Genomic DNA, 27657 nt, shown 5'->3' with positions numbered 1-27657 from the left:
AAGGTGTTTGATCAGCAGAATAAAATATTTCATGACACAACTGAGTGTATTGTCATTTTTGACATGTGCTGCCCTTACAGCTTGAAATAGACTTTGTTGCTCTCTTGACGTTCAATAATATAACTATGTCTTTCATAATCTTTCTCTCTTTACCCTCTCAGTTCTTTGGTTTTACGACCAAACTCAACATGCTAAGCATAGACGGTGGACATAGTGATCTGCATGCCACCGCTTTACAGCACGATAACACAAGCACGTTTGATATCGGGCCTCGTGCATGACTCTAGACGAGCTATGTAGACAGAGGCTGCAACAGAATATAATGTGGAATGAAACTTTCATTGACTGTACTCAACTTCTGTTGACTGTAGATATCATCTATTGTTTCACAACAAGATTATGTAGCAACCGAGTTGATATATTTACCTTTTTTTTTGTTACTGTTTGAATGGGACTGTGTGACTGTGTGGATGCATTCAGTCACACAGTATGAGTCACCAGTGATAAGCAAAGCACAAAAGAGATTATCCAAACAGATGTCCCAATTTTAGACGTGTTGACATTATCCCGCAGCAGCTCAAGTTTCGCAGCAGAGGAAGGTGAACGAGGTGACAGGGTACGACACTGAAGTACATTGTGGGCAGTGGACAGTTGATGCTGTACGTGTTTGGCAAAATTTAAACCGCAACAAAGTGGCGGACTGACACACAGTGATTTCCCATGCCATGCTTAAAAATTCATTCCCCTTTGTCCCAGAATACATGTATCTAGATTCACTGTATCCATGGTTGTGCAAGCAATCCACCCAGGAGTGATGGTTTCTCTACACAGTCCCATTCAGAGCGTTGGCACAACCGGCAGAATTAGGGCCCGGGTCAGCAGTAGATCATGTTGGCCAATGAGATTACAAATGCTCACAGAGATGAATGACAGGTCAACCTATGGCCTTGGTCTTCCAGGCACGTAAGTGATGAGCCAAGGGAAAATTTGAAAACAAAGACACCAAGTCCATAACTCTTAACCGGTGGCAGATAATAAAGGTCCATCAGTGGGTCTCTGCTCCAGCACAAGGATACTGTGTTCACAACAATCTGCAGTACAAACCAAATTATAGACACTCCCAAATACCTACATACTTTTTATGTTTACGGAGCAAAAATATTTCTTTATATAGGATGAAAAACAAATAAGTAATTTAAGTTATAAATTAAAAGATTAAAATACATTGATATGTGGACTGTATAGATCTAAATGTGCTCTGCACTGATTGAGGTCAAAAAATGTAATGTACGAAGAAAAGGAAATAAAAACTTGATATGATTTCACATAAATGTACAGGAGTGATATCTAATTCACCGAATCGGCGACGGAAGCTTGAAACTATACATCTCACTTGTTCAAAAGGTTTTGTGAGTTAAAATGATAAGACAAAGAGAGGTTATGTTGAGGACGGGAAGAAAGATGAGAGTGAAAAGGTTGTGAATTCTACATTATATACTGTATATATGTACATCCATCCATCTATTCATTCATTCAGGCCTTTATAGTTCTGAATATGATCTTGGTGATCTTGGTCTTTTTGTCAGTAAAACACAAGTTACCGTGAACTCTGTATCCACTCATGCTTTTATTAAAATGACCTTTTCTACAACAGGAACAATCTCAACAAGAAAGCAGGCACGCAAGTATAAAACTACATAAAGTCAATGTCTTTCCGTTTTAAAAGTCTGGATTTTTCATTTAATGAAGCTGCTATGCGGTTACTTCCTCAATGCTTACCTGTGAAAAGCTGTTTTATTTTGATATTATGGGCATGGCTGTGTCAGACTTCACTTCATAATTAAACAGCAAGCCTGAAGTTTGTTGTCAAAGTGTACAAACAGCAAACAGAGTGGAGCGTAGGTAGTTCTGAAATGACTGCGAGTCTGTGAGGCATTATTTGTGTCACAAAGTGATTAAAAACAGAATTTTCTTTTCCAACATTAAATGACTATTTGAAAACAAGCAGTGATACATTTGGCTTATAGTAATTTGCCATTAATATTTGACTTTGATTTGTTCCATAATAAAAAAAAAATATCTCCCTTGAATCATATCATAGCTCATGTATCTAGATACAGTATGTAATTGAATCGTAGAGATGTACATATCTACTTTCATTATTTGAAATTAAATAAAGTCTTGGTCTAAGCTGGATGTTGTGTTGTCTGTATTACGCCTTTAAGGATACTAAAGAGGGCAAAATACCCGTGAAGGGGCCAACAGACACCAGTGATGCACCATTGTGACCTCATGATGAAAGAAGGCCTTTGAAGCATTTGTGTTTTGCAGGACCACAACCCAGGAAACAAATTTGGTTTTTGATACAAGTCCAGGCTCTTGGGAGTGTCCGTGTTTTCGCCTGCATGTTCAGTTTACGGAAGAGCTCCAGCAAAGATGTTAAAATGTTCTGAACAGGTGGACGCCATAATGCACATCCTGTGTCGCATGTCCGCTCGCAGTATGATTACCTTATCTCAATACCAGGTTTGAATGACGTCACAGGGACATTTTTTGAGAATGAACAGGCTATGCAGAGTTTAAAAGCAGGGTTTGACATTTTAGGGATATTTGCTTATTGTTTTTCAATGCAAGTGAAAAGGTTAAATGAAAAGGTCAATGACATCATATTTGAACTGTAATTATGAAGTGTTTGCCAGTTACTGATTAGCTTTAGCTCTGCACAAAAACTTGCAAGCTTGGCTCTTTCCAAAGTAAAAGAGAAAAACTAGTTTTATTTTGACAAAATTGGCATTATTTATATACGTCACAGTTTGATGCTTTGTAGTTTGGTTTTTTTTGTACTGATAACTGTTAACAAGTCCTATCCTAGGCTTGCAAACCTATTTATTCTCCTACACGTTGGTGCAGTCATAGCTTGCGGTCACAGGACTGCATCACTTTTACTGTCCCCTCCGTGCACAGCTTGGCAAAAAGGCATTTTCCTACTGTGCCCCCTCAACCTGGAACACACTTCAGCAGAGTATCAAGCTGTCTAGCTCAATTCCCTAAGCGGGTTTTAAAATTATTTTAGTCACTAGAGAGGGCATCTTTGGGAACTTGCTCCTGTATTTTAATTTGTTAATTCACTTGGCACTGGTTGTCCTTGACTGGACCCCGTATCTCAATGGGATAACCTGTATAAATAATGATTCAATAAATAAAAAAAGTGAGCTTTAAAGGTACTGGTTTTATTACCTGTGGACTTCCTGTTTTGCTGTAATTTAATTGAAATATTAAAATGAAATGCCTGTAATATTCCACTGGCAGTTTATATCGCCCAGGCCCTCCCTGTCTTTTGTGGCTTGACTTCTGCAACACCCTGCATTCAATGCCCTACCTACCGTCACATAGCTTGCCAACCGAGGATGACTACTGTATAAAGTGCACATCTCAATGTGAATATTTGGTTTTGGATGGATTGGTTTGATGTGTGCGACTTGTTTTAACATCAGGTAAAAACTTTCTCAAAATGTTGGACATTCTAAGCATTTCTTTTGTGATTTTCAAATCGGCAGTTATTACTTTTGTACCAGTTGTTGCATATGAGTATTGAAGCATAACACACCCACCTGAGTGAATGACCCAATCAAAATCCATTTGGAATCCTTGACTTTGAAAGTGACTCAGCGCTTGAAGGTGTAAGAATGGATGTTTGCTGATTGACCAATTTTTACAAGCAGGTCAAGCTCACTTTTTTTCTTAACAACCGAAAAGCAAAGGAGAGAAAAGTCTGAGCTCCCACAGCACTGAAAGCTCATCCTGAGAAGAGTATTAACAACACAAAGGCTAGTGATAGACAATGACCCGGGAGAATAACATAGCAGGGGAGCCTACGTGACCATGGGCACAGGCTGAGTCCTGGGCTCTCATTGTGACTACGAGAATTTGAGAAGCCAGTTGACTCATGCAAAAATTTGCCAGCACAAACAATGGCAGCTTCAGCCATTAAATAAACAATGAATTAATGGACAGATATTACGTTTATGTTCACACTTTCAACTAAATTGAATCCGTTAATTGCAGAAAATGGTGTAAAATGTCACGCGGTGTTCTCCCATAAATCAAAATGACAAAGTCATCAAATTTAAAAGTAATACAATACATGTTTTTATTTTATCAAAAGAAAATCACTAAAACTGATTCATTGATCATGAACATTTACACTTTGAAATAAACAACACGATGCTTCAAGAATGTTAAATAAAGTTTGACGTTTACTGCGTTAATGAGCAGTGCATTAACCTTGGAAGTGATTTGTAGTGATTTCTCTAAAAATGTCAAAACATTTCTAGAAATTAGTCTCAACTGACTTCTCTAAGATTATTTTTGGCTGGAGGCCTAAAGGCATAAAGATGAAAGAGGACTCTTTGATGAAGGCGAATAATTTTTTAAGCAGCAGCTCAGGATTGTTGTATCCTTCAAAAATATCAAAGTTATACAGTTCAGTTAATAATGTTGTGTACTTTTGTGCAGCGATGGCTTTTCAGAAACAGAACAAACCTTCGACTTCTTATAGCTGGCATCCTGAGCAGCGATTTAGTGCACAATACCATCCTTCAGAGCAACTGCCTGTGTCTTTGTTCTTGAAAATGTCTGTTTTTGTTTTTGTTGGGCTTTCAAAGGATTTTTAACCTAACAAAGTCTGCTCCATGTGTCACTCTTTCTCTTTGTTGCCTTGCAAATGTACAATTGCAGATGCTCTTCCTCTTTTACGATAATGAATCATCTCTTTCCAACGAAAACAGGAGGTGTGTTCATTACATGTAAAGTTGTGATGTCATATTTCCGTGTGTATTGTGTTCGTGGAAAGGAAGAGAAGGAGAATGAGAAATGTGGATTCATTCATTGTCTACTGCTTTATACTATATGTATATATATATATATATATATATATATATATATGAGGGTCACAGGGAGATGGAGCCAATCCTGACTGACATAAAGTGAAAGGCAGGATACACCCTAGACAGGTCTAAGTTCAGTCCATTGCCAACAACTATTCAATCTCACATTCACACCTATTGTCAATTTAGAATTTCCAATTAACCTCTGGACTGTAGAAAGAAACTGGAGAATAGAGAAAACCGACATGCACACGCAAACATGCAAACTCCACACAGAAAGGCCCTTGGTCGGACCGGGAAACCCGGAACTTCAACAGTGCTAGCCACGACCCCGCCGTGTGAGAAATGCACTGATTCAAAATTTCATTATTCAAAATCAAATGCATGAATTTGATGTCTGGCCCTTACGATGAATGGAAATTAATTTGTTTACATGACTGATAAACAGTAAATGGAATAATAATCAGAGCGATAACAAGAAATATTGTAGTTGTTTAGTCCAAACTTAATGTAATAATTAATAAATAAACATGGAAAAACTGATTTGATCCACTTAAGAAAGGCACACTGATAAAATGTATGCCCACTCTAGTCTATTTTATCTTAAGAATAATGTTTGCGACTTTATCTCTGCATTAGACAACATTTTGGCAACTGGAAAACGCAAATTTTTTTAAACCGCTCACTCACCGAAGACAAAATCGGCGATGTAAATCACAAATTGCAGTGTACTGCAGGGGGCAACAATGGAAAAACCACTCCTGTGTGCCATGATGTGAAAAATACAGGTTTTCTCTACAGGAAGTGAGCGTTAACAAGGTGATGAAGATTCCAGGTGGCTGCGTTTCATTGAAAGTGAAAATAGTGACTTTCCATACCATGTCACCTTACATGGGTTCCAGTGCCAAGTGTTTCAGTGCTCATTATGTTTTTGTTCCTCATACAACCACACTTCAAACACCTGAACTATCCCTTTTAACTTAAACGTAATTATATTTGTTTTTATTTCTCTTTTTCAGACATTGGGTTAGTCTTTCCATTTGGTGTCTACACTGTTCCTGATTACTTCCCTGTTATTGTTTTCCAGAGGTTTCAAAGGCGGCAGATAAAATATGAAGGGAACAAATTTCGATGCATTCAGCCATTTACCCTCCCTCGTGCTTTCATGTTCTGTGCAAACAACTGAATTTCCCTTTGGGTGGGCATTATTATTTTCTTTCTTTTTCTTGGAAAACAGTCGGACCGACCACCTCCCTTCAATCCCAAACAAAAGGTAGCACGCTCAGTCTTTAAATTTGTTTTTTCAAGCCTTTGAAAACAAACACCACGGATCACAGGAGAGGGGCTGAATGATTCACCCTGCTGGTGAAAGACCGATTGATCAAACGTGTGAACAGATTCAGTCACTTTATGATTAATTTGGCAATCATACATAACCAGTTAATACTGTTGTTACATATAGAGTGGGACTGCAATAAGAGTAACAAACCATCTGCACACCAAATCACCAAAACACATGGTTCACATGACAGCAATGAGGAACTAAATCAGTTTTCCTCATTTCATTATTACTCTTTTCAAAAGGGAAATAATGAACTTTTGACGGCAATATCCATATTTCACAGTCGCTTGAGATCTGAACTATAAACTGAGTTTAGAGTCCAGTTCAAAAGTTTTAAAGATGTCCAGTTCACTGTAATAAACTGTGGAGAACTTTCTTATTTCAGAGAGTCCAGAGAGTGTATATTAAAATTCCTCATAAATACAGGGTATTATGATTTATGTGAACACTACACATGCTCTGGATTGCAAAGCTGCATGAGCCACATGACTTGTTGAAATAGCTATAGCATAAATAAATGTTTATACCTAATATCTACACTATATATGCTCTTTTATTCAGCCTGTGATGAAGGTGGTATACACAGATTATTCAGTTTGTGGAAAGTAGTCATTCTTTCTTTGTGCATATTATGTTAAACATGCTCAGTAGAAAATGTGTACATTGAGTTTTACACATTATGTTAAGCTAAATGTAGTTAAAACACTAGTTGGATTTATTTAGTAAATATGGATGTGTTGTAATCCCAGAAAAGGAGAAAAAAAAATTATGAATGCATAATAGGTTTTTATGTGTAAAATCCTAATCTGACCTCTGGCTATCTTTGCTTAATATCTGTTGCTCACTGGATATTTTTCTGGCCCATTCTCTGTAAACCCTAGGAATGTTTGCAGCAGCGTCTGCAATACACCAACAACCATGCCATGGTTTAAGTCACTTAAATCGTCTTTCTTTCCCACTCTGATGCTTGGATTGAGTTTCAGCTGGCTGTCTTGGCCATATCTACATGTCCACATGCGAGTTGCTGCCATGTGACTGGCTGATTAGATGCCAGGGAATGCTCCATATTGAGCAACATTAAAAACACACCTAAATAACTGGCAATAAGACACTGGGCACATTATATGACTGACACATTACAATGCGCTTTATGGCTGTCTGTGGCTGTAATTTATACAGGAGTCTCTGTTTGTGTACACTACTGTGTTTGTCGTCAGACAGTAACCCCATGCTGAAGCTACAGTCTGGTATATTTAGATGTAAGAGCTCATCAGTGAGTATGAAACAAATAAATAACCATTGGCTTTAACAAGCAGTTGAACCGGTGTGCCTAATAAAGTGGCTAGTGGGTGGAGCAACCGCTGACGTGTACGACGTGTAGCGAAATGTCAAGAGGTTGTGATTGGCTGCTGAGACAGGCCTCCAGAGAAGACGCGCCCACGAAAGTCATTGCATCAGCTAGAATATAATGTGAACCGTAAACCAGTTCCAGCACTGTTCCATAACGTCGCCGAGCAGGCGGTAGCTTCTTATCTGCCGCAGATACACATCCCGGAAGCGGTTACTCACCATTAGTAGCAGCCAGAGCTCCGACACAGAGACCCTCACAGAGACGAACACCTCCTGCTGAAGCTGCCGGGCTTCCCGACACACAGACCATCCCAGAAAAACGAACACAGAAGACGTCGATCCTAAAAAAAAAACTTTGTTGAGGTTTGATAACAACTTTGAAGATGACCTACGTCTGAGCGAACGCACCAGGAGGACCACCAGCACCGCCGCTGCCCTCTCCGCCGTCTTCCCCGCCAGCCTCCGCTGAGGGAGAATCTACTCCACGTATCGCTTTGACAGGACAACCGAAGACAGAGTAGAAACAAGAGACTTTCTCCACTGCGCTGCCGCCATGGAGTCAGAAAAGGTAATTTTACGCTATACTCACTTTACAAGATTAACAATTTACATTTAAATTACATTTACTTTGTAAATAAAAAACCTTTGTGACCGGGAAGATGTCGGTGTCTTGTCGTAAAATGCCCCCCCGAAACCGGCGCACTATGTTCCGCACTGTCCCACAGCAGACGAGTTCACTGAGTTCATCGAGTTTATTTATTTATTTATTTATTAATTTATTTATTTATGTATGTATGTATGTACGTATTTATTTATATATTTACTTATTTATTAAACTTACTTAGTATTGAGTATTGCGTAGTTTACGTTCAGTCTTTTAGTGTTGTTCCTGTTCTTCACAAGTGTGTTATTAACAGTATCAAGTATCAAAACACGTTAAAATGTAATTTTCTCCAATAGAAATTAAAACTTAATTTCGATATATGTCGATATAGCTGTACATTGTGCAAGCATACTATGAAATATAATGTTTTTATCGCGCTATCATTATTATTATTATTATTATTGTTATTAGTAGTATGATTACTACTACTATTGTCGTATGCTACATCTATTAGAAGCTACATGTAGCACTCATTAGCAAATTGCAAGTTATGAAATAGTCTGATTATTCTTTTGCATTGAACTGAATTGTTTGCCTAAGTGACAGCTCCCTGCAGTTCACTTGGTCTGTTGCTGTTCGAGGTTATATGAGCTTTAGTTATTTTATTTATTTAAAATGTCAGCATCTAAGAGCTGCCAATGACGAACAAGTCTGAGGTACTGTTGATATATAAATACAATAAGTTTGTATTTAGAAAAATTGTGATCGCACTTTTCTAGGTAAGAAAAGCAGCAGGAACCATCTTAGGTTTGACATTTTATGCTTGATAACATCTTCTAAAACCTTGTGGGTAATTGAAACAGTGTTGTAAAAAAACATACTAATCCGTTTTATTCAGCTTTATTCAGCTTGCACTTTGGGTTTTTGGGCTGTTGGTTGCACATAGCAGGGCATTTGAAAAGATCAGTACTTGTGAAAGGCAATATTTACCTATTTTAAACATTTTATAAATGATTGTTTACAAGAAATGGTTTATTGAAAATTCTAAGATTGTTAACATAATGCTCCTGCATTCATACATGACAGTCTTTCATGTTTTTAACAATATCAAATAAAGACATCAGTCTTTACATTTCCCCCGAGACGCGACAACTTATTTTCCAGAAAGTGAACAGCTCTTATCTTGTGGTTGATGATGCTGTTTCTGCTCTGCAGCAAATTGTGGTCACTTTTTACATACACAGACACACAGCAGAGTGAGGTACATATGCCAGTGACCTAATTCCTCTCCCCAATCTCACTTTCTCACGGCTTTAATATGAGTTTAACCCTGTGGACCATCACAGGCCAGCTCAGTCTGACATTCTGGTCAGAAAATGTTTCTCTAGCTGTTGTTGTTTTATTCCTGTATGCTGTTTTTCTTTATGCATACTGTGCTGTCATGGCTCTTCACTTGCACGTGTTTGCTGTGGATGTGATGGGAATGGTTTTCACTGTTCCCACATTTGTGGACAGAGCCCACTGAGGGAATACACAGTTGTCATCCTCCCATAGAGAATACTTTCCCTTGAACCCTTCCATCTGTGGTTGCTTCCCTCACTCCCTGTGCTGTGTTGTGGTTCTTCCACCAGCGTTGTCTGGTGGAAGAACAGTCAGTGTTGTGACAACTTCACAGAAAGCCCCCCACTAAACTATAGGAAATGATGTGAGTACACAATGAGTTGTAGTGCGTTGAAGTAAAACTAATTCCAGTAAATTTTAATGCTGCAATTTAATTTATCGTGCTAGCATTAAACTTTGCCCTCATTGTTTCATTAAGGTGTGGTCCAGTTGATCTCACACTCTCGTCTCAGGTCTGTGTACAGAGCACAATGCAGTCCTGTTTTACTTCTTAATGTTTGGTTCTCTAATTGCATATAATGCAGTTAGCAAATAATTACCAACAACAGAGCTTTGTTTGGGTCTGAAAACTCTAATGAAAGAATGAAAAATACTGATTGGGGTCAAACGAACAGCTGACCTGCTCCGTTTTGAATAAAACTGCTCATAGATACTTGATTCCTGCCAGATTTGACAGCACAGGTATTTTGATTGGGGGGTCCAGAGCCAACAACAATTTCATGCTTAATTCTCTGTCCTCCGTCTTTCATAGATCTCTTTAAGACAGTGAGGCCTGCAGATTAATTTTCATCTGCATGACTTGCTTCCTTCAGTATGCTTTAGAGTGCAACTGACAGCCGTGTCCTAATGAGGCCTAATGAGGCTTTGCTGCAAAGTTTGGTTAAAGTGATCCTGGAGGGTTTAATTGAGAAGAAAAGTAAACAAACGTCCATGTTTAATTTGCTTTCTTGAGAAAATAAATGGTTTTGTGCATTGTACTAACCTGCACTCACATCACTGTTTGTTTAAATTAAAGTATTCATGTAGGGTGTTATTCTTGTTGTGACATTAAAAAAGTCTTGCTCAGTCAAGCACGTTTTATTTAATGACTGTAAGCGCAGAAAACACCTGAAAACATGCAGCACATACAAAAACATATTTATATCACCGGAGCATTGCTGTAGAAGATATTGGGTACTTCCTCTTACGCTTCACATGAAACGGGATGAGGTTGAGTGGCACTGTTAACCAAATGAAGTAAGTTTGTGTAATTCAATATGAATATATTGAATTACACAAACAGTGCCTGTCCTTTTCCTGCTGTTTTATTTATTTTATCTTTTTATTTTTCTTCTCCAAATACTTAGTCGTCACAGAGAAATAAAATAAAAATAATAAGCAAATGTAATTCTCAAAACCACATCATACAGTACAGAATGGACGTGTAGTGGTGCATATTGTTTTACAAGTATATTGTTAAAGCAATAAACTATTGCGTTACAATTTGAAATGTATATTGTTTTAACAATAAACTTTTATATAATAAACACGGTATAACCTAATACTCATCTGATTTTATTTTGCTGATGTGCCAAAAGACAAATTATTTTGTACTACCTGGGCTTGAACTGAAATAACTAAATAATAAAGGTATGGTCTTTATTGTAATGTACAGACCCATCACTGATGAAACTACAGGAGAAATATTTCCATTACTCACATCAGGAGTAGGGATTTAGAGTAATGTCGGTTGAGGTGAGTGAGTTCTGTGGGCACATATTGGATTCCCTTCAGCTGTGTAAGCTGAGACCAGCTGTGATGTGTAGAGAGGGACGTGATGGTAGCAGCGTCGGCCATCACCACAAGTCTGGTTGTCTGGCAAGGAAATGAACCAAATTACAGAGAAGTGCCTGCTTCTGCTTCAACTTTTTATGTAACTAAACACTGTCTGACCTCGCACAGGGAGAATCCTCTCGAGTCTGGCCCTGATGAAGGAGATAGTCTTCCACTCATTTCCATGTGCAGTTAGAATTGTTTATCTTGAACCTGTGCATTAGTTATCTTATTTTGGATAACACATCCTCCTCACTTCGTTTCACTGGTTTGACATTGGACCAATTTATAGTTTCATGCAGTTTCAAGTTATTCCTTTCTTTTATATGTTGATTATGCATCTCACTAAGAAGTCTGTGTAGCACCTCTTATTTTCTGTGGATACTTGTTGTTGTGGCCCAACTCTCACTTTCTTGAAAGAAAGTGTACCGCTATGTCCTTCTCACGTTGTGAAGAGTTCATGATGAACTTCTGTCAGTTGACTAAAAGTGTGTTGTTTCACTGTAAAAAGAATTGAAGACAGGATGGAGATTGGGTTTCCTGTTTGAGTCTCGTAAATTTTTAAAAAAAGGTACCACTCCAGCATTGGTGTCAACTGCCTCAAAACAACCCTATAAAAACTGAAAAAGTGTCACTTGTTAAACGTTATAAAATGTGTCAATATTGGTTTAGCGTTTAAGAAATGGAGAGATTGCCTTGGGTCACCTGTTGCATTTGAAGCTCTGCTTTTGCCTGTGTTAATGTGGTGGGAGGGGCTGAGCAAACCCATAACATTAGTATTCAATCAACAACCTGGGGATGAGACTCAACAATGAACTATTCTTTAAACAATCCTGCCTTCTACGGGTTTAATATTTCAAAAGCTTCGGGGGGACACTTTGCTCAAAACGTATGTGAACTGTTCTTCTACTTAACTTCCTCATTGTCTATATTAGTCATCAATCCAATATGAGATGAGCCTGGCGGGTTGGGATGTGATGTGCGTGTGGATCTTCTGCTACATTTGCCGGCCTTATATGCTTTATGAACTTGCTTTTTATCTGTCCAGCCACTGTTTACCCAATAAGAATTAGGGAGCTGTGGTGCTGAGCAACTAAAGCCACCATCAACATTGCAAATACTGCATCACAGTGATGAGAGACTAGACTTTACTGGCTGCTGAGGCACCGCGTCTCATATAACTCTTCCCCTGTAAAGTGGACACATTTGTATTGATGCCATAGGAGACGTTTATATGACATAAAGAATGGATATTTATTTTAATGACTACTACAAAATCTTCCTTGTGTTTAGTCTGGATTCTACACGAGCAGCGCAGTTCTTCATTGATTTAGTCTTGGAAGAGGAAAAGTTGTTTTTAGGCGCAGACTGGGAAAGCGGCACCGAAGTCCAAACAAATTCTATTTTGGCAGCCGAATTTGTCTGCTTGTCATTTTAGTCATATTTTTTTTTATGTCTCTCTTTTACATCACAGAGTAGAAGATGAGGTCTGAGTAGTTGTGGGTTTCCTTTGCTACTGACAGTATTAAAACTCTACACCTCTGTTAAATGCAAAGCATCGACACCAGTATTTCAACTCTTGCTCAAAGACATCTTTACACATTATTCAGATAATAGCAGTAGTTGTTTGGTCTTTCAAATCTGCTTTATCAGGTTTAAAAGTTTTATCTTTCTTACACAATGAAATCCCACTACTCTAATCTGGTTTAAAGCTGCGCTGTAGATTAGTATGGTATGCAGTCTAATGCCAGGTCCTTATGAACCACGAACATAGCCAGCTTATGTATGTAAACAAAAACTCGATGAAGAAATGTAAACACAACGCAAAGCTGCAGCTCAGCGAAACAACAGAAATAAGTAAATGTACTGTAGAGAACCAAGAAACCGGATGATGACTGTTCACGTATAATAACTTCAAGGCTGTAGTCAAAAAATAGTTTTTGTAGGAGTGGCTTTATCATTTCCCCACTGAGGAGGTCACACATTGTGCTGCTGTCTCGCATACAAGGTCCTGTGCTATTGTCATGGTTTTTTTTTACTTTGCATGACCTAGGTTAAAGTGAGTTATTTTAACTCTCGCCATTAATAATCAAGAACATTGAATTCCTTTAGTATTAAGATTAAAGCTGTACATTGGCCTATAGACCTTATGTTTGAGTGCGGAAATAACTAGAGGACTTTCTATTGTTGTGCGGCGCTTCAGGTATTTGTTTTCTGTTTCCTTCACATATGTTTGCTTACCTGATAATGTCGTAAACACATGACAGGTCAGTGATAATACTGACCTGTCATTTTCGATTTGTTATCGATAGTTTTGATTGTTTTTGAATGTGGCTCTCTGCTTTTCCTCGGTCCCCATAAAAAGTTATTTTGCATCCACATTCCCGTCTTTTTTGTGGCAGATAATTCGAACATTGCGTTCCATTAAAGCCTTTCACTTGGACCAACAGTTATAGCAACCCCCGACCGCACTTACGATTGCACAAAAATAATGGCAGCCTTCTCCATGCATGTTTCTGGCAAAAAAGAAACTCTATACATACTGTATATACTGAAGCCAGGCTGAGGGAGGTCTCCTTTTTGTGGGTTAAAGGTAAAGATGTCACAGATGTGTGTTTGATTTCACATGAATACATGCTGCTCTCTCCGTTTTTGCATCTGGATTCAAACATTTACCTTCAGGACCGTTTTCATAAATAACTCCTGCTCTTCCCCAGAGGTGGTGAGACCTACATTGAGTTCACTGTTGACTTCTCAGTGGGGACAGATGGGAGTTTTTGTGTTTATATTGAGAAGCGGCTGGCTGTATATTGAATTCTCATCAGGAGTGGATCTTTGACAGAATGACATCAGTAGTGGTTGGTTTTCTCTTTGGCAACACGGCTCCTTTAAGCCTTCATGCCTGAAAAGTAAGTATGTTTACTTACTTTGCCTAAACATTCTTGTCATGGACCTGATGACCCAACCTAACTAGAACCCTATTGGCTCAGAGGTGTAGGCGGACCTTAAAGTCTTCCTTGTTCTGCCCATATTTTTAGACGGAGCATGTTTGAGTGACAAAAAACACACAGAGAGTTTTTTTTCCTCTTCTCTTGGCTCTCCTCCCTCAACATTATGCAAGTGAAGAACTTTGGGTCACACAAAAAAGTTTTTGAACTCCCAAGTCAGCCCAGCTACTTCAGTCACAATGAACACATTTATGAAGTAGTTTATGGCTTTATTTGTAAAACTGTAATGATTATTCCTGAGACCAGATTCAGACATGGCATGACTGAGTGGTCCTATTATGTCCTAAATGTATCCTCAGATCTGATCACAGAAACCACAATGGGAGGTTTTTATGAGGATGCATTTGTCTAACTGCCTTCTCAGCTGATATGAAGTCGTTTCACAGTTGCAAGGAGAGCTTTGATTTTCTCGAACTCCTGTTTGCTTCCTCCTTCTCTCGCTCTCTTTCTATCTCTGTCACTTGTGTCTACACACACACACACACATGTACACACAGTAACTGGAGACTTATTTGTATAATCTGGCTTATCACAAATTACGTCATTGTTTACTTATATAAAGAGCAGGCTCACCAGATCCGAATGATGCACCCAGGACTTCTCCAATGTCAGGTTCTGAACAGTCGTGCCTATCACAATCTGTTTGTGATCAGATGACAGAGGACAAATGTTAACAATAGGTCTAAACTCGGCCTTGAAATTCACCTCAAATCGACAATTGGGCCAATACTGATGTTTGTTTGTGGCAAAGTCTTTTCGCTCTCCGCACTATCATGCAATCTTTGAATCATACAAATGAGTGCATCCCTACTTAAGACTTAACTGTGCCTTTATCAGTATGTTTATATCAAGGGAATACAATTAAAACTGTTCAGCATCTTTTAGCTTATTGCATACTTTTTTTTCTGGCTGACACACTTATTGCTCCCATTTAAGGTGCAGGTTTATCAGACCCAAAAACAAGTAAGAATATGCATCGTTTGCTGCATGTTTTTAGTTTATAATGTTTGATGGTTCAGATGACATCAGGTTCTTGTGATATTGTTGGATTTTGTCTAATTGCGCGTTTTGAGAATTAAGAACCTACGGTATCTAGATTGAATCACGCGACTCGATTACTGGCAAAACATTAATCATGACCACTGACAACTGCTTTATCCTCCACACGAGGGTCATGGGGCTGCTGGTGCCAATCCCAGCTGACACCCTGGAGAGGGCGCCAGTCCATCACAGGGCCAACATATAGAACAACCATTCACGCACATCTGTGGGCAATTTAGAGTGTCTAATTAACCCTCTGCATGTATTTGGACATGTGGGAGGAAGCCCGAGAAAACCTACACACATGTAGAAAATGCATCCAGGAATGCGAACCAGCAACCCTCTTGTTGTGAGGCAACAGTGCGAGCCACGTGCACCATATGGTGACCAGTGGTGGAATGATAAAGATGGAAATAGTCAGAAAAACTCTTTTTGCTTTTCCGTGAAGTAGAGTTAAAAACGTACAGTCATTGATGTTTGTGATAAACAGCAGTAGTAGACATGACACGGTAGTTTTTAGGCTGGACAAAAACAAACTGTGGCTTGCTTGAGGCAGTTTTCCTGTCTGAGAAGAAGACACAGACTGGTTAATTAACTTTTGGGTTTGAGAAAAATCGGCAACAGTAACACAAGTCTTAAAACATGAGAACACCTGGATTTAACCTGGAGCCGTTCAGAGGGGGTTATAAAGACCACTTCCCTGTTTCCCATGTGCACACATACCTTAAGGCGCCAAAAGGGAGTTCTTATTTTTTAACATAAGGAAGTCTGAGACTATGGATTTTCTAAAATAGTTATTTATATTTAAATAGTTATTTTTTCAGGATATGAATTCCACATGTTGAAGAATTCAAAGTAAAGATGTAGCAGCTCAGTCTGAATATAATTAGGTTATTCCAGAGAAGTGCTACAAAAGTGCTACAGTCGCCAATGTAAGTGGATCTGAGTATCCACTCCAATCACTTCTCCTCATGTAATCACTTAAGCAATCGATGAAATGTTGATAAACTGGTCTGTTTAGATTGTTTTGTTTTCGCTGACAACATTTCTCTTCTCTCTGTTCACTTGCAGAAAATAACGTTCCCGTTGTTGATGTGTGTTGGAACTGCTGTGATCGGCTCTCTACAGTTTGGCTACAACACTGGCGTCATCAATGCCCCCCAGAAGGTGAGTTATTAGAGTCTGCATAAAAACGACATCACCACGATCGTTTTAAACCCAGGGTTTGTCATTTTCATTCCTTTTTATTTAAGTTGTTTAAATCCTTTTCTCTTCCCGATAGCTATTATAACATAAAAGTATCTGTGATTAAAAGAAGCCCTCACAATACTGTATATAAACCATTTGGACCACATGGGAGTCAGGAGATGCAGAGATAATAATAGCTGTATTTACGTTAAAGTCCAAGGATTACTGTATTGACAGACCCCGAGTGATTCCTGTGTAAAAGAGTGTGTCCATGCCCAAAATTGGACCTTTGCTGCCAGACACAGGCTGGGAAAAGACAGACAAGGAAATTCGTAGGAAATGAAATGCTCAAGGAAGTCAGCCACCTATCCCCGTGTCTAAACAATGCAATGGAAAAGATACTTCTATAACCCCCAAGGACTAAATCTTCAGTCAGTTTAATAAACAGGCAGGTACACTGAAAAAAAAGGTAATTTCCTGGGGAATGTCTATATTGAATCGTATGTTAATAATGTCTGTCTGCTCAGTTTTTGGTTGGTCCAAACACACCCTCTGGCTACACAGCTGTCTCTCAGCAGGTTACAGGTGTGTCACCAGACATGTTAAAGCCTCGCCTGCTCTTTGTATTTTTCCTTTGACTTACACAGTGTTTGTTCACAGTGGGCCAGAGGCCGACTTTCTCTATGATCCAGAGCACAAACATGGGGTGTTTGTGTAGTTCTCTCTGGGAGGACAGTCTGATTTTGGTCTGGACTACTGTTCAGCACTCTGTTGTGAATGAGAGCAGCAGTGTAAAATTTAAGTAATGATATGATCTCTTGTGCATTTATTCTTGAGTCATAAGAGGATGAATAAATGGGCAGCTGATTGTTCATGAGGGGATTTTATGCTGTGAGGTATTTGTTCAAAATCTTTCCATCCATTGTTCATACATTAAAAACCTACATCAATGAACATATCTATAAAAAAGCCCTATGTGTTGTTAACTGATGATCAAGAGTATGTATAGAGGTGTAAATAACAGTTTTTTAAAATGATTTATTTATCTCACTATTATGTAGAGTCTACATAATAGTGAGATAAATAAATCATTTTCCATCTATAGTCTACATTGTAGACTATAGATGGAAAATGATTATATTATATTATTTTATGCCCCATTATAGTCTAACTTTTTGTATTTGTTCTCTCTTCTTATCGTCATGTACTCTGTTCTATTCATATTATGATTGGATTTTGTCCAACTTGTACATTTTAATGTTTCCAAATTTTAAATGTTTTGTTTTTATGTAAAGCACATTGTGTTGCCTAGACACATTTATACATTTTAAATTGTCTCAACAACAGTGCAGATCCTCAAGATAGCTGTCCTCTCATATAAGAAGCTGAAGCTAGTAAATATTTGACTATTTTTTTTGTTTTAAAAATTAAAATAATAAAAATAGCAGCATTTGTGCAGCTATTCACTGAAAATTAGTCAAGACTTACGGGCATTTCATCCTGTGTTTTGCCTCAAGAACGCCACAAGAGGTTTGTTTCCACTGTGAAAGCAGCACATGTGCCTCCCCACGGTGCTCAGCCACTGAGTGCACTGTGAGTTGCTGCAGCGTGAGAGCGAGGCGGGGAGTGTGCCGTCTGTTAGACACTAGGTTTGTATGGACCTTTCCCCTCTTAGGTCTTAACAACATCATGTGCTAATATTCCCAGATGAGTGTGCAGTAGAAGAGTTGTTCAACTGGTTGCTAATTCTTTATTAGTTACCACATAAGAGGCTCTGATTACACATATACAAGATTTACATAGCAGTAACTCTTGAGATAATCACAGCTCCTCTCCCCTCTGAGCGCCTGTGTGTGTTAAAGGCCGCGGTGATGTTGCTGCTGCTGCTGCTGTGACGCAGACATGTTCTCTGCATCTCTGATTGCACATGCTCTTTTATTGGGCTTCTCTGTGACTTGCTGTCACGCCTGACTCCTCCTTCCTGTCCGCCTCTTCCACTTTGAACATGGCGTTCCCTTATATGGGAAATCATATAATCAAGGAGGTCCTTATAGTAGATAATCGAATCTGCTGTTTTTAAAGTTTTTCTTGAATTCACAGCTGAATGTGCTATCTTCTTGGTTACTGAAGCATTACATATCCAAAATACTTCATATCACGTCCTGTGTTCTAATATTGTTAAGGCTTCACTTGTTGAAGTAATTTTATTTGCTCCCTGTGTGTGCTGTACACAGTGCTCACCTTGACAAGCTGGCCAACAGCCAGCTCCGACAACACGCTGACAGCCAGAGAGCATGAATAGACAGCCTGTTTCATTGTTTGGTAAGAGCCAGCTGGTAGTTTGGACTGTGCCGTGTGTTCAGATTAAACTGGGGAGAGAACATAACTCCAGCACAACACACAATATCGACCCATTCATGAGCCAGCAATCATAAGGTGCCTCTTTGGTGCTAAAGCCTCATAATTTGACTAAAGTGGTGTTTCCTTTCACTATACGTGATTGGGTTTGAGATGCAGGCAGTAATTCAGGGGATTGGAACAAAAATATTCAGTACCAAAAAAGTAGCAATTAAAGCAAACACAAGCAGCAACACCATTTCCACTGGACAAAAATGACTCTGCAATGCACATAGGTGTTTTTATCAGCTTCAGTTCCGATCAGCATTGGTGGGGGACACTGGGTGGGCACGATTTCTTCTTTGTCTTCTTACATTTTGGCAGCAGTACATATTGCTGTCTGATTTCTGGCTATGCCATGCATTCTCCCTCCACCTTTTAGCACAGGGATTAGCCACGATTGTTTATAGGGAACCTTACTTTTAAAAACTTGAGACAACACATTCACAATGCCAGTCTGGCAGGAAGTGGCGCAGGTTCACTTTCTGTTCACATAACCAGCAGCATATATGTCAGGTAACTTGTCTCTTCACCAGCTGCTCATAAAAAGCGCAGTGACATTTCCACTTAACTGCTTGGTTTATTTTGTGTGTTACGTTTCTCTCACACGAAACAAACAAAATTGGGGGTTTCTTGTGTGAAATCATGTTGAAAACTTACTAAATGTAAGTGTTACTGTATTTTGAGACAACACGAAGACATTGATAAAACTTTTAGTCTCTTTGACAAACTTGTGGGCAGAATCATTGTAAGTTAATTTTCAACCTGGAAGCTGCGTATCTGGATGCCAACTTCAGCATCATTACAGACTCATATACTGTACACACTATACTGTATGCACACAGTCACTTCCTGATTTTCAATTTGCCACCCAACTATTTCCAGTAAGCTGTCTGTCACAGATGCAAATATGTTCCACCGTCAGTGTGATATTTAGTGACGCATTATAGAATTTAGTGGCAGGATGCAGCAGTGCTCTGTTGTTGTCCCCTTCTGACACTGAAATTTACACACCTTTTTATTTTTAGGCCATGTTGAATCCCTCATGGCTAACCATTAACACAACTACTAAAAGACAGTCTTTTCCAGCAACAGCACTGCAGTTTATACGTCGTCTCCTTTTTATTTCCGGGCCAAAGACCAGGGAGGAAATGTTGGTGCATGTGCAGAACACCAAGTCCGATTCTGGTCCGACTAAGTGTATACATGCTGGAGTAATCAGATTATGAATCACATTATCCAGGTATGTTAGTCCGACTAAGGCTAGCTCGGTTTTAGTCTGACGAACGTATTTACATGACATTAAGAAAAGTTAATTATTGTCTTAGTCCGACTTAAGCAATATTCTCTCGTTTACAAGTCAGTGACCTGACAAAATCTTTTTGAAGCTGTTATTTTTAGGTTTAAAAAAAACAAACAAATAAAAGTTGCTGATGTCCTAATGTGTTTCATCCATAAACCAAAGACATTCAGTTTACTTTAATAGAGAAGCAAAGACACCAGAGAATAGGATAATGTTATGAAATAATGGAATCATTATTTAATAAAAAAGGCAAGTAATCATTATGTAATAACAGTAACTGATACTTATTCTTTGGAAACCTCAGTGTCATTTTCTGACATTTGATTTCATTTCTCTATAATCATACGTATGAAACTCCTACATGAGTTCTTCTTAAATGGAGCAGGTTTTAAAAAGTGGACGTGACTGGGTCAAGGTCACAGGTACGCTACACTATATGTATGATGATGCACTTGTTTTATCACTAAGCAAGGTCTTGTGAGCGTAAGTTGATAGCTGATGTGACCCAGGATCCGTGTCACTCTATAGTTCTTCCCGCACCGCTTGAAAGCCCTTGATAAATGACAGCCACTCTAACTCATGGGCACTGCTGAGTATTTTTTCCACATGCCGTTGCTGAGCATCAACACACCGAGGTCTGACACGAGGCTGACCGTCAAGTGTTTCAAAACAAATATAGGTGGTGTTACACTAATGCGAGAGGCACATGACAGAGCTGAAGTAAGCGTTTGGTCACAGTAGGTCAGAGGCATCATGTTGCAGTCCGGCACACAGTTGTGGGATGTCACAGACTGACCTTTCGGAATCATATGAGATGTTTCGGTGTGACATAAACAAACACAGTCTCTGCTGCCTCGGCTCTGGTCACCTGCTCTGCTGGGCGTGTTTGTCAACATACGCAAATCCTCTGTAATGGAGAAGGCGGAGGGTTGGGAACAGAAACCCAACCATGTCTGGTAAACTTCCTGTTTGCTGGGAAATGATAAGGATCAGTCAGTGCTGCCATCAGCTGGTCAGTTAGCAACTTCAGCGTTGCTCATGTATGGGCATGAGCAGGAGGAAAACAAAGGACACATGATCTAATTCTGATTAACTGTAATAATGACATTAAAACGGTTTGTCTCATGGTGGTTCTCTGTTTTCATTTAAATTGTGTTTTTCTTATTATTAGAAAAATGATCATGTCGAGTGTGAACTTTCTTATTTATACAAAGACATTAAAAGGTGTCTCTTTTTGTAATTTGTAGATCATTGAGAAATTCATCAATGAGACATGGTTCCAGCGCTACCAGGAACCCATCACAGAAAACTCCCTAACTGCCATCTGGTCCGTCGCTGTGGCTATTTTTTCTGTTGGTGGCATCATAGGCTCCTTCTCTGTCGGACTGTTTGTCAACCGTTTTGGAAGGTAAATACTGAATCATATTGAAACAGCCTTGCCTACTTGACTACTTCAAATACAAATAGAGCTTCTCATTCAGTGAACACTGTAAATGTAATAGTGCCAGGATTAGTCAATGAGGATCTTCTTACACAGGAAGCACAGAAATACAATGTTGTAGTTGATAATTATCAGAAAAAATGCAATACAGACATTTATCAAAACAAATCTGTCAATTAGGAATAGAATAGAATTTGTTGGACGAACAAACACATCAGGATAGGTTGTACCCTAACACATTAGCAACAGTGGTGTCAAAACCCAGAAAATCCACCTTGTTTATTTGGTGTCCACAGGAAGAACTCCATGCTCATGGCTAACGTCCTGTCTTTCATCGCTTCTGCACTGATGGGCTTTTCAAAGATGGCGGGCTCGTGGGAAATGCTGATCATTGGTCGTTTTGTGGTTGGCCTCTACTGTGGCCTCACCACAGGCTTCGTACCCATGTATGTGGGAGAGATTTCCCCAACAACTCTACGAGGAGCCCTGGGCACCCTGCACCAGTTAGGCATTGTGCTTGGCATCCTGATTGCACAGGTTGGTGGAAAAGTAATTCTCTGTGACATGATTTTCATGGAGAGCAAAGTTTTGTTCCTCTTATAAATCCCTTCCCTGGGGCTTTGCAGGTAGTTCATGTTTTGGTTGTGCATGTCTGGCTTGGTTTTAGGTGTTTGGATTGGAGGCAATCTTGGGCAGCGACGACTTGTGGCCACTCCTCCTGGGATTCATTTTCATCCCGGCCGTGTTTCAGTGCGTCCTGCTGCCTCTCTGCCCCGAGAGTCCCCGTTTCCTGCTCATCAACAGGAATGAAGAGAACAAGGCCAAGTCAGGTGAGGTCACACACATAGTGGATGTAATTCAACATAACTGCTGTTGTAAAGAACTAAAAAATTAAGGGTAAGGGAACTATATTAGTGTCCTTACTCATGAGATCTTCAGTACAGCCGTGTATTGAATGTTACCTCATGATTCAACGGAAAACTGCTTTTTGTTCTCTGGACATTTTAGTGCTTAAGAAGCTGCGAGGAACCACAGACGTGAGTGCTGACATGCAGGAGATGAAGGAGGAGAGTCGGCAGATGATGAGGGAGAAGAAGGTGACCATCAAGGAGCTTATACTGTCGCCCATCTACCGCCAGCCGCTCATCATCGCCGTAGTCTTGCAGCTCTCCCAGCAGCTGTCTGGCATCAATGCTGTGAGTTTCAGACACACTTTGTACAAAACTCACAATGGTGCTAGTAGAGTAGCATTGCAGTAGCTTAAAAACCAGTACATTTATTCTTAATGTTTTATCCAGGTGTTCTACTACTCCACAAAAATCTTTGAGACAGCTGGGGTTGCGCAGCCTGTCTATGCCACCATTGGTGCAGGCGTGGTTAACACAGCTTTCACTGTTGTGTCGGTGAGTACAGTATTAAGTATTTCTCATAACAGTTGAGGTGCAATATCTGTTGTTGTTCATCATAGTTCTTTTGTGTGATTGTTTAAAAGTGAATCTCTTAATGCAAATGTGCTTGTGTTGTATTTTTCTTAGACGACTGAAGGTACCAGAGGTTTATTCATCGTTTTATGTCCTTTGTTTCTTTCTTTCCGTAGCTCTTTATCGTTGAGCGAACAGGACGTAGGTCTCTGCACATGGTGGGGCTGCTGGGAATGGCTGGGTCTGCTGTCCTGATGACAATAGCCTTGGCTCTGCTGGTACATCAACCAACACACGCTTCATGATGATATAAGAACTAGTGATTGTGTTAAAATAAAGATAACCTGCAATCTTACCACAATTCTTGCTGGTTTTAGGACCAGATCAAATGGATGTCCTATCTGAGCATCGTGGCCATTTTTGCCTTCGTGGCCTTCTTTGAGATTGGACCTGGTCCCATCCCGTGGTTCATCGTGGCTGAGCTGTTCTCGCAGGGACCTCGGCCTTCAGCCATTGCTGTCGCTGGTTTGTCCAACTGGACGGCCAACTTCATAGTGGGAATGGGCTTTCAGTATGTACAGGTGAGTACAATATGACCAGAGGTGAATTGAATGTTTGTGAGGAGGTGGAACTATTAGAGCAAGGACATGAAGTAGCAATTACATATTGGGATTATTATTATTATTATATCAAAGATTTGATTCCATTTATTTGCAACGGTTGAAAGAACATTACAGTTTAAAAACTCCAGCTTCATTCATTAATCAGGAAATGCAATTAATTTGAGTGAATGCATTCAGTGTTGTCAACAGTTGACAACTTAATATTCATTATATTTTATTCATAATAAGTTCCACAGCTGGTTGCAAGTAAGTTCCTTGGAAGGTAACAGGTGTGTAGAAAGTAGATAGTTGTACTGTGTGTACTGTAGAAAGAGTTTGTCATGAAGTTAAGTCGCATTATTTTGAAGTGAAGTACCACAGTAATCACCCTGTGTTAACTGAGTGGCTTCATCACCACCGACATCACATGACCTTAATGATTTACAGGAGCACAACACTCACAAGTAATGGTTAAGTCAGGATAGACATTTAATCTAGTTTTTAGGTAAAATTGCAAATAATTTACGTCACTCGTGATTTAGTTTGTTGTTGGAGAGATGGTGGTGAAATAGTTACAAATGTTTTGTTCCATGTCCTAACTCAAATGAATCATATTGATTGACAACAGTGAAAAAAAAGTACATTAAAAAAGGTTTTGATATGTATTAATATGTTCAAGAAAATATGACAGAAATACCGTACTTCATCAATGTTTTAAACCATATTTAATCATTAAAATTTCACATAATTTGCTCTCAGTTCATTTAAAAAGGAATACACACAAATTAAATATATGAACTATATTAGGAAAACAAGACAATCAAATTTAATTTTCCTAGCTACGCGTTTTCTTGAAATGCATGTTTCCAAAGTGAAATGAATCCATCTCCCATCGTCACTATCCGATCATTGAGAGCTGACCGGTGTCTCTGCTCTCACTCCTCTCTACAGGCAGCATGTGGGCCCTACGTGTTCGTCATCTTCACCGTGCTGCTTCTCTTCTTCTTCGTCTTCACCTATTTCAAAGTGCCGGAGACAAAGGGCCGGACGTTTGACGAGATCTCGTCCGGCTTCCGACAGGCGGGTGGCGCCGGCAGAGAAAAGCACTCGCCAGACGAGCTCAACAGCCTGGGAGCTGATTCTCAGCTCTGAGCGACCGTTTCAAACTTTCTAACAAACTCTCTGTCAGACCGAGGAGGGAGCGCAGAAAGGGTCTTCTGACTAGAAGTAGACATATACATTGGTAGAGTTTTTTTTCCCCACACTGTCACCACATTTTGGGCACCAGTCCCGTGATTCTCCAACATGATATTTTCTGCCGCCCCTTTTCATGTCACACACAGAAACTCAGCGGCTCTGTCGTCTGGCAGATGTAGATGGAAAGTTGAGGATAGATGTGGAAGATTTTGAAAAGTTTCTTGTGAAATAAGGAAAATAAGTGTCTGCATCAATCAACCAACCTTTATTTTATTTTATTATTTTTAAAGAAAACTGCTTTATTTCACAAAATATATTTTATATCTGCTTATGCTCTGTTCTGTGTAGACTGTTACAGTACTGTCACAAAAAATACTTTGTGGGTCTTCATCCTGCAACGTTGTATCACTGTACACTTAAGCACTGTAGATGCCTAACAGCTTGACTTTGTCTCTGTCCACCAGAGGGAGCACTCCCTTGGAGAAAAGTGCCTCAGTGCTCCCCTGATGAAGGACAAGTTGTTTGCACCTTTTTTAAAGTTACTGAATACTCGGTCACACACTGAGGATTTTAATGAACATAATGAAATATTTTACTGTTGTGCTTCGTATTTTACTCACATTTGTCACACATGTACTCCGCTTGTCATTGGTAAGAATGACTTGATACTGAATTTGGAAGAAGAATCTGTTAATGGTGATGATAAGACTTTATAGCGTGTTTTTCTATTTCGCAGAACAGCTGATGAGTTTCATATTGGGTATATTGGGTTTTGTAGAAGAGGAACAGTATCTGCACAGATCAGAACCAGAGAGCTGAACAATGAGTAAATCATCCATCTGAAATTACTGATAAATACACACTGTTTGACAAATCTGACCCACAAAACCAGAACATTTGTGAGTTTTAAGTGCCTGTCTGAAACAATCATGCCTCTATTGCCTTCAGCCTTCCAGTGTATTACAGTTTCAGGTCAGACCGGCCTGATCCAGACTGAAAGCCTCTATCAGTGGGGGATCTTCACTTCTTTTTTGTGTTTTGTTGAATCGAGATTATATCTGGAGCCTCCAGAGTCTGTTGATTTGGCCAGAGTGATTTCACTTGAGCAGTAGTCACGTAACTGTTCCTCCATGACAACCACAAAATACGCTCAGAAAGCATGACACATAGTTAAAAATAAATAACAGGGACCAATATGAATGTCATTATTAACCCTAACCCACCCCCGTGTTCCTTGCACTCTATGACGTCCAAAAGGAGGTTGAGGTTTGATGCTGTGGTGCGAGGCCCACGTTGTGCCTTGTACTCTGAATTCTGCAGTATTTATATAGCTTTCTCTTTTCCAGTTGTGTACTCACTGCAGACATAAGTTGGTGACATAAAAAAAAAGAACCATGTAGTCAGACTCACTTGGCCTCGCTGTACAAGTCTGTGATTGCTGTAGCACTTGTGTTTTCTCTGTAAGTGCATCGTTTGGGGAAGTCATCGTTTTGGCTGCACTTTATTATTCACATCTTCATCTTCATTGATGTTTTTTTTCCTACTCGGTGTGGAAATGATTACTGAAGACAGACTGAAGTACTGCTGATGGATTACTTGATGTTTGTTTTTTTTGTTTTGCTTTTTTAAAATGGCAATGCACGGAATTGTCTAATTTTTCCCATCTATTCCATTCGTATAAGAGCACACTGACGTGTGTTGTGGGTCAATACAACATTCATAATTTAAGGACTTTGATCCAAATCCAACCCGCTTGTTTAAAAACATTTTTAAATCATTCCATTCTTGAAAGTTTTTGTACATAGTAGATCTTTGTAGAATATATATTTTTTTGATTCAGTGGGTCAGCTCACCTGTCCTGGAATGCACTGTAACATCCACTCCATAATATACAATATTGTCACCAGCAAACCCGTGTAAAAGATGCGTGCCCACACACACACACTCCCAGAGTAATGTCTGTTGCAAATATCAAAATTGTAATTTATGTATAGGTCCACACCTCTGTTTGGGCATTTCATTTTTAATGTAACCTTTACCTTATGGCACAGGTCGGTGGTCTAAACACACGGGATGATGTAAATATGAAGCACACTACAGCCTTACCCACTCCAATATATGAACTATTTAAGTTTTAGATGGTGTGTTTAAGTAGATAAATGAATTATTAGTGCTGTAGTGCCACACTTTCTTTCTCTGACTTTTTGATTTGATATCCATGTTGTGGCTTAATAACAAAAGAATTTTATTTCTGTAGTGTTTTCATTTTAGTGCACAGAGCATATTCTAATGTTTTTAATAGTAAAAGATCTGTGTGTATGATGCTGAAATGTCAACCTTTGCTGGGGTGAAATGTATACGTTGTAAAGGATGGTCTTGTTTGAGTGGCTGAATAAAAGAAATCATACGTACAGATCCAAAGGTTTCCTGGTCATGTTGTGGCTTTTGTGGGCTGTATAATATTGTTTCTCTTTTTTGTACACTAATAGATTTGGATTTGTTTTTGTAAATGCTTAGTTTTAGTTTAATTTGTATTTGTTTGTAGAGTTTTTTGTAATATTGTAGTATTTGCCAGGTGCAAGATTCAAAAAGATCATAATAAGGATTGTGTCATAAAAACCCAGTAAAATATTCCAATTTAAAAGTTTATGAGGACAAATGAAC

The 27657-nt window shown here is 39.2% G+C and overlaps 1 protein-coding gene across 1 annotated transcript; it reads left to right on the top strand.

The window, feature by feature from the left end:
• Positions 1-7688: 7688 nt before the first annotated feature.
• slc2a1b (solute carrier family 2 member 1b) lies at positions 7689-27408 on the top strand. The gene is made up of 10 exons (XM_058631747.1): positions 7689-8146; positions 16516-16611; positions 21580-21740; positions 22070-22310; positions 22441-22603; positions 22782-22969; positions 23072-23176; positions 23371-23472; positions 23572-23775; positions 24748-27408. The coding sequence occupies exons 1-10, from the start codon at positions 8132-8134 to the stop codon at positions 24946-24948; spliced, it is 1476 nt and encodes a 491-aa protein (XP_058487730.1). The 5' UTR covers positions 7689-8131; the 3' UTR covers positions 24949-27408.
• Positions 27409-27657: the final 249 nt, after the last annotated feature.

This window comes from Solea solea, chromosome 6, assembly GCF_958295425.1.
Source record: "Solea solea chromosome 6, fSolSol10.1, whole genome shotgun sequence".
Taxonomy (NCBI): domain Eukaryota; kingdom Metazoa; phylum Chordata; class Actinopteri; order Pleuronectiformes; family Soleidae; genus Solea; species Solea solea.
This window is presented reverse-complemented; position numbering and strand designations above follow the sequence as displayed.

What these genes read in the sequence shown, in the direction of transcription:
- slc2a1b (XM_058631747.1), top strand. An exon ending in TTTGTCAACCGTTTTGGAAG is followed by an intron (nt 21,741 to 22,069) that starts GTAAATACTGAA and finishes TGGTGTCCACAG; the next exon opens with GAAGAACTCCATGCTCATGG. An exon ending in CAATAGCCTTGGCTCTGCTG is followed by an intron (nt 23,473 to 23,571) that starts GTACATCAACCA and finishes TGCTGGTTTTAG; the next exon opens with GACCAGATCAAATGGATGTC.